The sequence below is a fragment of the Neopelma chrysocephalum genome, unplaced genomic scaffold, assembly GCF_003984885.1.
Source record: "Neopelma chrysocephalum unplaced genomic scaffold, ASM398488v2 Primary Assembly neopelma1_80b, whole genome shotgun sequence".
Lineage (NCBI taxonomy): Eukaryota > Metazoa > Chordata > Aves > Passeriformes > Pipridae > Neopelma > Neopelma chrysocephalum.
Genome location: NW_020897742.1, coordinates 7,066,929 through 7,079,662, shown reverse-complemented (window position 1 = coordinate 7,079,662; position 12,734 = coordinate 7,066,929). Strand labels below are relative to the sequence as shown.

The 12,734-nt window shown below is 37.6% G+C and overlaps 1 protein-coding gene across 3 annotated transcripts in view; it reads right to left on the bottom strand.

The window, feature by feature from the left end:
• The window catches only part of KIDINS220 (kinase D interacting substrate 220), a 78,696-nt gene that overhangs the window by 27,241 nt on the left and 38,721 nt on the right, over nt 1-12,734 (bottom strand). For all 3 annotated transcript variants that reach the window (XM_027690145.1, XM_027690146.1, XM_027690147.1), the window contains exon 22: nt 12,273-12,435. In XM_027690145.1, the coding sequence (XP_027545946.1) occupies nt 12,273-12,435 (163 nt within the window). The remainder of the gene's footprint in view (nt 1-12,272; nt 12,436-12,734) is intronic.

Genomic DNA, 12,734 nt, shown 5'->3' with positions numbered 1-12,734 from the left:
CACATGACATTGCCCACCTATTCACCAGCTACTTCACGACCCAACCAGGTGGTGGTAAAATGGCAACAGCATCAACTACCTCCATCTGCACTTGAGGCTGCACTGTGCCCACACTGCCTGGGCCATCGGTCATGTCAGTGCCCTGGCATGTGCCAACAGGCTCTACCATCTCTTCTCCCCAGCCAGGGGCTTTGGGGCCTGTGCTCAAGGCCAGCTCTGATACAGTGCAGCAGAGCGACCTGGGATCTGACTGTGGTAACACGAGCTGTGAGAAATTTCACTAGAGGGCTCCCTTGCCTGAGTTAAGAACAGCTTTAAAGCTCAGGCCTTTGCCCTCGGTCCTCACTGAGCTAATCTATGTACCTTTGGTCTCGACCTTGACCCACTGACCTAAATTCCTGCCTTGGCCTAAAATGTGCCTTGTGGCTAACAGACCAACTGGGCTGTTTGCTGTCCCTGGTTACTGTCACTGAACTTGCTCTGATTTTCCTGTTTGGCTACTGTGGGACTGCACTCCTTGATCACAAGGACAATGCCCTATCTGCCCTGCTGTTCTCCTCAGCTCCCAGCTCGCCTTCTCTCATGGAGAAGCCTGCCCTGCTGCTCCCAGACAGGTGGAAGGTTGACTTCACTACAAGTGAGAAGAGTCATTTAACTTTTTAACTCCATAAAAAGCAACAGACTTAATTAATTGCCATTAAATAATAGATAGAGCAACAGAACACACGTGCATGAAGGCATACCATGTTTTATCTATCATGTGCTTTTAAAATTTTTCTCTCGATACAGTGTAAAACGTTGCTTAAAATAATGAAATAACTTCTCATTAAAAATTACAAAACCCCACTTTTTCTAGAGGTTTGATACAGAGAAATACAATAAATAAACAAATGCTACTAATATAATGCTTTGCTCTGAAGTTATTTATCCTATTCTTCTCATATTTGGTCAGTATAGTAACAGTGTTAAAAGCTCTCACACAAAACACTCCAGGTACTTTGCAGTACTATCAACATATCAAGAGCAGTGCTGCAAACATTCCTTCAAACTGAAATTTGCAACAGGTCATTTGGACACTGAAGAAGAACATTCACTTATAAGCACATTTGTATAAAGACAGGAATAAAAAGCCATCACACACTCAATACTAAAACATAAGGGAATAAATGCTTTATCTTAATAAAGACCAAAAAAAGAGAAAGCTATAGTTTGATATATCTATCTAGACGAAAATTCAAACCCCCTCAGTGCATATTAAGCAGAAGAGACTTCACTGAACAGATGCAATAGCTATTTAAAAACTCCTATTACCATAGGTATTCAGGAAAGCTTGCTTTGCAAAAGTGACTCTATCCAATTCAAATACCAGCAGATAAAGCACCTCTCCTCAGTGTTGCTTTTAATCATTTCAGAGAGAAAAAAACAATTTCATCCTTAAAAGATTGATATTTGCTAAACTAATCTCCCACACTTAGTATCATGCACTGTCACTGAGCCACATTAAAAAGCTCTATTTTTAATACAACTTTCCAGAACACACCCTGCACTGGCATTCTATAATTAAAAAAAAGTGTTCATGAAGTTACAAATGCTCAGATTCATTCACAGCTTTGCAGTGCTATTTGAATTACAAAAGGCAAAAGAATTAAAAAAAAATTATTATACTTATTACAGAGATGGAAAAGCAGTGAAACACAGTAGCACAGAAGAATCTAAGATTGCTCAAAGCTGGTCTGTAACCAAAAAAGTAATTGACAAGTCCAACAAGATCACTCACACCAGTGAATTACAAGAAGATTGTTTTAATCTGGTTTTGGTATTTTCATCACTGAACGTCAGCTACAAAGCTACCATATGGCTTTATGCAGGGATTCTTTTAGTCAGTACCTTCACCTGTAGGAATTCAGAAATCCAGTAAATATTTGCAGATCCTCTAGCATCAGAAATGGCCATGATTCACCCCAGTCTCCAGTACAGGACTCTTTTCTGGGGCTACACCATGGGATACAGTTAAAACTCAGGCAAAAGAACACTCCTCTTCCAAAAGTCCACAGCAAAAACTTCACTCACAGAAGCATGAGTTCCACTTCTCAAAGTCAAAGACTGATCTATCAATCTGTTACAAATGCTATTCGGAAATGAAAGGCAAAAAAGTACAACTGCTAAACTACATTAACTTTAAGGTTAATAACCAAGATCTAAGTCAAACAGAACCACAGGCACACTACATTTATACAGCATTTGGATTACCTGATCTATTTCTTATCTTGCCCTTGCATTTCCAGCTAATCATCTTACCTCACGACATTTTCCCATGCCATCATGTTTTGAATAAACCTTCTGCTTGACAAAAATGATCAGCAGGCACAAAAAGCCATCACCTCCAATTTTATTTCCCAACTTGATCGATTCCCCCAAAAATAAAGAAGTCTCAGGAATTGACTTACACAGGTTTAAAATAAAAGTTTTCTTCCCTGAATAATGTTGTTAAAATAAAGCCTTCTGTATTCTACCTTAAACAAGTATCAATCAGTGGTGCTTGGAGGGATTTGAAATATACAGAGGAACATTTCTGACAGATGTCATTAATGCACATTAACTATTCTGGCAGCATCTAAACTTATCTGGAAAGTATTTTTAAAATATGATTTATTATTTTATATTACACAGGTAAATAAAAAGAGGTAAAAATATTCCCCTTTCTTGTTTTTATCAGCTTTTGTTCCAATCCTTTTTCTCTCCCTACTACCTTCTCATCTGAACTTCCATGTCCTACTTCCATAACTACTTGTCATGTCCTCTAGTACTTTTCTTACTTCTTTTAGCCCTGCCTCATATAAGCCTATTTAGGAGACAGTTTGGGCATCAACCACCTACTACTCAACTGGTACATTGACTTTTAACACTGAGCCTACACTATTAGCACAGTAAGAAACATAATAACTTCCATGTGCCCTGCTTTTTAAGTAGGAGGCAATAAAAGGAAACAGAAAAACAAAAAGCAGGTTAAATATTTTAGAAGTAATGCCTCACTGTGAGGTCCACAAGAATACTAAATTGTCTGCTTAAAGGAAGTGATTTATTTAAACCTGGCCTGGGTAAAGATGATTGCAGAGAACATTATAATCAGAGTGATGAATGTGGCACCTTTCATAGCTTTTTCATTTTTAATGTCTATAATCACTAAATAGCTACACTTCTTAAATTAATACATCAATAGGCATTAAGCAACTCACAAATCCCTCAAAAGTTCATTTCAGCCTTTTTATTAAAAGGCACTTAAACAGTGTCAAAACTGGAATTAACATAATAACCTTCCAGAAAAGTTACATTTCAAATGATCTTGCCCAATTTTAACATTGCTAGAGATGTGCTGAAAACATGTAACACACTTTTCAAAAAGAATAATTCAATAGATACTTGTCCAAAGCACTGTAATGAAAAAGTAGACAGATAATGCTTATCTTTGGTTTTTATTTTACTTCTTTTCTTACTTATGTATATTAACAAAAAAACCCTCAAATGATTTAAACAAAAGCTTTTAGCTCAACACATAATTGCAACAAAATTACAATAATTGTACCAATTAAAATAATCCTGAATGAACAGTTTGTCATCTTAATGTTCCAATGGTTTATAGAAGGATCTACTTAATTAGCTGAAATTGCTTTCCAATGTTAGTATCAAATGTCATTTGTTAAAAGTTGAGCGATTTCGAAAATAATTTAACAAAGCAATTTTACAAAACACCAAGAACCAACATTTTCTTTTCAGCTAAATAAAGCAAGCAGATGTGTCATCAAATTGCTATAAAAATAAATGAGCCTTTATATGGAGAAAAATAAATTTTACTACTAGTGCTACAGAATACTACTTTTTTTATGAAATCAATTTCTTTAATAAAATAATTTTATATCATTTATATCTTGGTGGTATTTTTAGTACACTGTAAATATATTTTCTTAAATTGAAGTAGTAAACAATGAAGTAGGAATATTCCACTGTATGTGAAACAGTTTTAACCTAAGTGATTTCTTAATTTGATTCACACAGGTGTATCACACAAGAGATCTGAACCTGTCAGTAAAACATGACACCAATGAAACTCCGCTATAGAACTCCCAATCTACAGTAATCATGTGCTGTTTCACCTATAACTAAATTAGTTTTTACTAGTTTAAGAAAGAAGGAAAAAAGAAAAAAGGGGAAAAAAAAAGAAAAAACAGGATGAGTTATCCAGTAACCTGAAATTAAGTATTTCTCTGGTTACCATTACTAGAGATAACTTTTTCTGTGGTTGATTTCAAAAAGGGGTAACTTCAGTAAAGACTGGAAAAAAACCCAAGCAAAATCATATACCAGTGCTGAAACTGGACTAGAACTTAAGAAATTAAGATACAACAATACTCTCCATTACTGATAAAGGAGACAGAGCAGATGTCTTCCACAAATTATCCCTTGGAATGGTGTAAGAGTTGAAAAAGCATTAAAAAAACAAAGACATGAGCTATGCCTGACTTAGATCCTTTAGTTCTCCCACTCCACCCTCCTCCACCCCACCTCCCCAACCCCCCCTCCCCAAAAAAAAGAATCCTGAATAAAAGAAAGCTGCTATGCTATTCTTCTAAATTTGGTATGTTCTGCCTTGGCACATCGTATTGCCATCCAATTTGCCATCCATCATAGGTAGGCATGCATACGTATGTGCACAAAGACTTTATCTCAGAGGTTAATTTAAGCCCAAGTGATGGATGAATTATATGTTGCTAAGTTTTAAATAATGGTTAGTTACAATTCCGAGAAAAGTGTAACTATTTTCTCGTCCTGGAAAATCTCTCTCTTTTTTTCAAAATCAAAAAGTTAAGATTCTTGATTTTCATAGTTTGCTTCAGCTTCCCAAAAGGCATATTTTCAAGGAGATTAAGTAAGGGTGGAGATCCTAATCTGAACAGATGGTTCTTGAGAGTTTCTTCTATGCTGAGCCAAGCTCTTCTGTTCTAATATTTTTAATAAATATGTAAGAATAGTCACAGAAATTCAGGGACCAGCAGCTATTTGCAATATCCTCACAAAGAATTGATAAGCCCTGTCTTAATATCCCAGTTTTGTCAAAGCGTGGGCAAAGAATGACAGGCAGGACTGTCCCTTGTGACATCAAGCCCAACAAGCAGACTAACATCAAAAGCAGCCAGTAGGAAGTACTTGAATAGAAGGTTGTGTGAATACCTGAATTATGTATCATTAAACAAATTATAAATTCAGTTCTGGGGATAAGCATCCACCCCTCCCCAGCATCTTTAAAGAGTGAGACAGTGCATCATGGTCTCTCTTAGGACTATTTCCTTAGCTATACCAGCCTTACGTTTCTCACAGTTTCAGCAAGTGATAGCCAGAATTATATTCAGAAAGATATAGAATCTAGATCCTAACCCCACGAGAGAGAGGACAATAATTACCATAGATCTACCTAATTCCTGGGTGACTGTTCTACCTACGTCTCATATCCACATATGACCATGAGGAAATACTCATGGATTATTATCAACTTCATACTGACTTTTTTCTTTCCAAGGGGCCTTCCATAACAGGTAGGTCATTAAATTGCTCTGGTAACCTCCAGTGTGTTCCTTGCCATTTTCTTTTCAAAGGCCAACTGGAACTTTCCTACAGTGCCCTTGTCTGCCTGGACAAGACATTATGTTCACCAGGACCAGAAGGTTCCTGTAATTTGCCACACAACCTGCCTCAGCACTTGGTTTAACTAATTTAAACACATTTCTCTTCCCATTAAAGTAGCCTTTGCTGTTGTGCTTTACGCTGAATCTGATTTTTATCTCCCACTGCAAACATGCTCAAACCACATTTATTTGCCCAGGCTTTTTAAGGGCTTCAGCTACTGACTCTCATGTGCCTGAATATGCAAGGTAAACTTGGGCAATTCTGGGCATTCATACTGGCAGAACCGCTGATGTTGCAGGAACTTCAGGGGTAAAAATTCAGCCCATCCATAGTTTTTCAAGTGCTTACGAATTTAGCCAGTCATATTCTGAAATGCATTCCTGAACTCAAGATGCACACACATGCCTGAGGTTTCACTTTCAGCCGTACAAACCTTGCAGTTCAGCTACTAACAGCGCTAAGAAGTGACCAACTGGTAAATCTGCCATATTTAAAGAGAACTGGTTAGCTCATAGATGCAGAAACTCTCCCTAACATCTCCAGATTTCAGAAGTAAAAAAAGCCTACAGGCAATAGGGTTACAGAATCAGTTTAGTGATTTCTAGGAACATCTTTCAATTGACAAAGTACTGCAGAATTTGATTTCTGCCATGATAAGAGGGATACAAAGAGATAAAATGTGTTCAGCAGATTATCTTACTTAGTGAGTCAACTTAATATGGAAAGGAACTGAGAAGACATTCCTTCCCATAAAATCAGCTTGAATAGCATGGCTTTTAATCAACAAGGTGGCAATATCAAATCCCTGACATCTTCAGCCTTAAGCAGTAGAAAATATCAAGAAACAAAGATGACCAAAACTCAGAGCCTCGAACTGAAGTGAAAAACTAGGGCTTTTGGTGAAAAGAAATGAATTAATTAAATGTCTTAGACTGACAGAGACTTGAGAAGAAAGGAGAAAGTATTCAAGCAAAACTGGGACTTGTCACTGCATAGGAAATAGGACAGTGATGATATTCACAGCAAAATCTGATGTGAGACGAGCTTTCCTCAGTCTCTTAAATATCTTTTCTACTTTGGTACAACCTTTTTAAAATGTGATGACTGGAAACTCTGGTGCTTGAAATTTAGAAAAATCATAGATTTGTATAATACAACACATTCCTTCTTTCCATTGCTTTGCTAGGAACTCCTAAAGACTGTTTCATTTTCTGACTGTTGAGAGGCACTGAACGTTTTTCAGAGAAATCAGCAACAATTCATGAATTCCTTTCCTCAGCGCAGATTTACAGCCCCTTCCTGTGTTAGCAGGATTATAGATGAGAGTATTTTCTCCAGTATGTTATGATACCTATATCAACAATGACTTTGATCTGCAACTTACTGATAACTACTTCTACAACTCTATGTGAAACAGTCATCCTGGTTATATCCCCCCACTGTATCTCCCCCCTCTGTCAGATCATTTACAGGTATGTCCAAGAACACAAGACTTATCTTTGGAAACCTTACCTGTAAGTTTCTCCCAAGACACACACCCCTATCTTTTGCTTCCTTCTTTTGTTTTCCTGAGGCAATCTTACCTAGTACTGTCTTAAATCTTAATACATTTAGATGTTCTTAGATTAAGATCTTGCTTAAAATTTCTTAAATTTCAAAATATTTCATTGCTTTCTTCATACATTCATTGACTGTTGAGAATTCAGTTTCTTGAAACATATCTTCCTTCTACAAAAGCCACAGGGATTTTTCCCAGGATATAATTTATTTAGATCGGGCACTGTCATTTATTCTGGTGTTATGGATGTTTCATTTGTCTTCACAAGAGAGCACATTCCCATGGCTGGCTAATTTACAAGTCTGAGAAATCTCAGTTGCACACATTCAACAGAAACTTGCTTTAATCTAACAACTTAATTCTCTTATAAATTTATTTGCAGAAAGCCCATTATTTTATTCCACTTGAGAGCTCTAAAAATTTGCATTTTGCAACTTCTGCAGACGACTTTGGTTTAACTGACATTAGGAAGACTCTGTACAGCAACATGGAGGAGCACAACATAAACGTAGAGGAATATTAATTATATGTCACAACTATGAATAAAATGGTAAAGATAATTAAACCAGACCAGGATTGAGAGGTTGGTAATGACAATAGCGGGCTTGACCACAAAGGAACCTAAACACAAAAGGGGAAGGAGAACACAATAGATGAACTCAGAATTTAGAGCTTAACCTGGTAAGAAAAGAGACTATATGAAAATCCTGATGATGAGAGATGACTTGAAAAGGCAATAGATAAACCCAGAGGAATAAATACTGGTACTAATAAGTGTACCAGCTGGAAAGCTAGACCAAGGAAAGATCCAGATCAGCAGAGAGAGAGAAAGGCTGGAGGTGGGAGGATAAAAGTGAGACGACACGGCAAGCCTGCTTAAGGAAGTAAAAAGAGTAAAGGCATTCTTTTTGAGAATACAGACTGAAAGTCAACAATGTAGATTCCATATTGTTTTAATTTCAAAATTTGTCACAGATACAAAACATAGGATTGCTCCCCTCTATGAAAGAATTACAGCATAGCAACATTCTACCTGTTACTATAAGAGAAGTTAAGTGACTCCAATTCATAAACATTCACAAAGGTATGCCTGTGCCAAAAATCCAAGTCTAATTTTCTTTAGGGTATTGTTTTGATAGCCTTTTTCATATTTTTTTAAAAATCCAGGGGAAAAGTTGCCAGTGTAACATTCAGTAGGTTTTTCCACCTCTGCATAGTATGATACAGTAAAGATACACTTCTCCTGACAGAACTGTTTTCATACTCATCAATATTCATATTCTTCACAGTATCTCCAGAAAACCATAAATTTATTTTCCTCAACAATTTTTCATAATAAGAATATATTAATTAGCTTTTTCCTTAAAGACAAATTGAAGCACTGAGATATAGGTGTATGTAGTTAGTTACCAAACTGAGATATCCATTTTTTTCAGAGTACTCCACCAACTGAAAGCAGAGTTCTCAGTAGCTCCAGAAATAGCTGCAAACACTGAGAGCTTAATATCAGCCTACAGAACCATAAGTTGTATGCCATCTCCCCACAGAGGCACAAGTACTGTCCAAGTGAAATGTACTATACAGGTGACTAGTCCAGCATCGCACAAACTCTGACAAATAGTTGTAGAGCAGCTTTCAGTTGTCTTAGTTTAGTTTTCCTATTGTATTCTTTGCAACTACAACAGCTAGCACTGAGATGTGACAGAAAATAGCCCTCTCCTTTACTATGGTTTGCAAATACAGCCTGCAAAATTAAATTCTGGAGCTGAAGGGGAGCGCGGGATGCGCGGAGCGGGCCGGGAGCGGCGGGGCCGGGGCTCGGCGGACGCTCCGCCAGCGCCACCTGCCGGCACCGCCCCGCGCCGCAGGTGGGGAACGCGCCCCGCTCAGCCGCAGCTCCGACGGCGCCAGCGGCGCTGGGAGGGGAGCCGGGCACAAACCGGGACACAGCAGGGACACAACACGGGGTTCATTACCGCCTGTCAGTCACACCCTCAGTGCACACATGAATTATCTACTGTAACTCTTCAGCCCAAGGGAGCTGTAACAGACCAGCCCACTGTGCTAACCCTCTGCCCCACGCAGTCAGCAGCAGAGTTCTCACTGCAAGGTAACACTGGCAATTCAAAAGCTTTTTAACACAGGATATTTTAAAAGTTGGAAAAGCAACTATAATATCAAAGCATTTTCCGTATACAGAGAATGTGATCAAGTGTGAAACTCCTACACTTAACACAGAATCTACAAGATTCCTTTCATCCAAGGGAGATGTTGAAGTGGCAAAACCAAAGACTTTGAATTGTCACAATAAAAAGTAGTTTGATACAAACTACTCAGTTTTAGGAAAATTACACTTTTGCTCCTGCTCTAAAGTATCAAAATATTAAAAAACCAAAAACCTTGCACATGAAAAGACATGAAAGAAGTAACACAAATGCAGTACAGGAACAAGTTACAGAATTATCAAAATCTGGTATCTATTCATGAGACTCCAAATGGGAAAACTGCTCTATAAACTAGTAAAAGTCAGAAAACAGAAACTGAAGTTTTAAAAGAGGAACTAACTTTAAAATTATATGGAAACAGATATTTTAGCCAAGGCACTTCAAACAGTTGTAGATAAAAACAATAACAATGACACAGAAAGGATTATTTTGGATAAAACAATTTTTAGAGCTCTAGATAATTCCAGAGTTCATAGACCTTTGCATATTCAGTATATGGTAAAGATGATCACCCAAATCACCAGACAGATGAGATCTCAGCTTTGTCAATACTTCAGTAGAGTTATAGCTTTAGTTCCTTACACAGGTTAAATAGAAGTGGCTGAGACATCAATTCTGCTCCTGAGCACACAGCAACATTATTATTAGGAAACTTTTTTTTAACTGTTAAGTAGTCCAAGAAAGTAGGTCTTGTGGCTTTATCATTTTCATATCAAATAATCCTGCTGGTATTTTTTGCTAAACAGAGAATCCAGAATATTGGTCCTATTTTCTTTTTCCTTGTTTTCCTGGCACTCTAGGTAGAATACAAACAACTTTACTTAGAAGATCACCACATTCCCTTTTCCAACACATGGTACAGGGTTCTTCACTGTTTCTTCACATGATGTATTCTAGTTTTATATACTAAAAATTATCTACACACTTATAACTGTCAGTTATGACCTGTCAGTCTACTCAAGTGGCTGTATTACTTCCAAACACAACCTGCACAGCAAGAGGCACAACAACATAGCAGGAGTGTTGAATATCATCCACACCTGAACTAATAAACCATGATACGCCCCAGCTGGCACCCAGTATCAACAGCTCAAGGGCCTGTACTAACAACAAACAATACAGAACCCAAATAAGTCATTCACATTCAGTTGTGACTGTCCTTTCCTTTTCTTCATGTTTGTTTACTACAGATTTAACATCAGTTAATACTGGAGTTATTAGTACTCATTTATGACTACAAACCAGGTCTCTAATATCTCCTTTGGTTTATCAGAAAATATAAACACTGTTATGTCTTGAAGACAGCTTTGGACTTTTATCACTCCAAAGTGATTTATTACTGTAGATGCTAATAATCAAAAAGCTGTAATAAGTTTGTTGGATATAAAAATATAAAATTGTGAAACATGCCATACAGCAAATCTAAATAAAGAGAAGAATGAAAAGCATGACAGGAGGGGGGATCCCTGATGATTCTGAATTATTGTACTAGGCTGATCACATAAATGTTTGCAACACTAGTCATGTGAACCCACAATGGAAAGATGGGTTCCCATTACTTCATATTTGGTATCACAGGTACATTACACTCACAGAGGAAATGCAAAATCCAGAAACTGAATCCATTCTCTAGAGGAAAGTGTTTTCTAATCATGCACTTATTTGCCTCTGAAATTTGGTATTTTGGAAACAATCTCCCAGCTAGAAGATACTCCAGTCTACTACCTGCCCTCTTAGTCTGTCTTCAATCTTTAGCCTCATCATGCCCAGTCCACTCTTGCCTTACCTTCTGGGCTGTCTGTGTCCAGATCTTAACCTCACTTCAACTTTCCTTTCCTAATACAACTCATTCAGTCATTTTTGCCATCCAATCCTAATTCCGTTCTCAACACTTCAACCATTTCCAGCCCACCCCAGACCCTCATCCAGTTCATCTTCTCTTATTCCTTGACTTCCAGTGCAGAGCACACTTCCAAAATTTTCTCTCCAAGTTCATTCCCCTGGACCCTGCAAAGTCTCTAGATTTTCTGGTAACTTGTTCAATCAGTCACAGTCTTCCCTCTTTACCTCAGCTGTTCTTTTCCTCTGATTTCAATTATTTCTTACCCAAGTCAAACCCTTCTTTCTTCTCACTGACTTTCATTCTCAGATTCTGTTTTTCTCCTATAGGCCCAACTCTCAGTCACATTCTCTGTCTTCCATTCCTCCCACTGTCATCAGGTCACAACCCACAAGTACCTTCATACAAGCACACACGTGTCCTGTACTCACTGGCAACACAGGGACCATTTGTTCTCACTTGCAGTATCTAGACAGCTCTGATGGATAGCAACTTGTACCAGAAATGGAGAAAGTCATGCTTTGTTTTTCCACTCCTTAACTGCAGCATATGGGACTGCCATAGCTCCAGGTACACTTGAATGAAACCTTCAGAGATTTTGATCAGTAAGGGCAGTTTCTGCAGAACTTACTTCAGACTAACAAGGGGAAAAAAAACCCAACTTCTAGCTTGGTCAAGGTAAAGATGAAAATTTTGATATCAAGAGACAGAAGCACAGCTAGCTACCTGTGAAAGAATTCCAGTATAGTTCTCTTTGTTTTAAATACAAAGCATTCATTCATATATGGTGCATTCAACAGCAATGAAAGCCACCTAGAAGATTTCAGAAGCTAGCAGAAGAGAATAAGATTGCAGAAATTTTAGATTACAACGTGATAGCTGTTTGAAAGCCATGTTATTCTAATCATCATTAATAATGATCACTATTTTAATCACTGAAAGTGCATACTATTACCAGAATAATGCCTACCTCTCATAGATGGTTTTTAAAGTCAGCTGATCTGGAACACCTTCAGTCTCTTCAAGATGCAGGATGAGCCAGGATGTTCTATATGGCCACTGCTCTGTGAGATTGATCCAACTAGCCAGTCTATCCCAATTGAATGTGATCTGATTAGCTCTCAATAAACGACCTAATAAAACAGAGAAGGAGGGAAGAAAACACAGGGGATTTTTTTCTCTTTTGAAAGACATCTCTCTTTTCCTCAAAGTAACAGCCATGTAAGTACTTTAATCTGATCTGTGAACTTTCTGCTACTATATTTTTAGCTCAGTAAATTCAAAATCATCTCAAGTCACATCTAAAAATATCATTTTACAACCTAATAAAAATTCCTGCAAATACTGGTCAGAATATGAGACTCTCCAAAACTGTCAACTTAAACATTAATTACCATCATCCTGTTACAGGTGAAGTTTAACTTACTTCAAC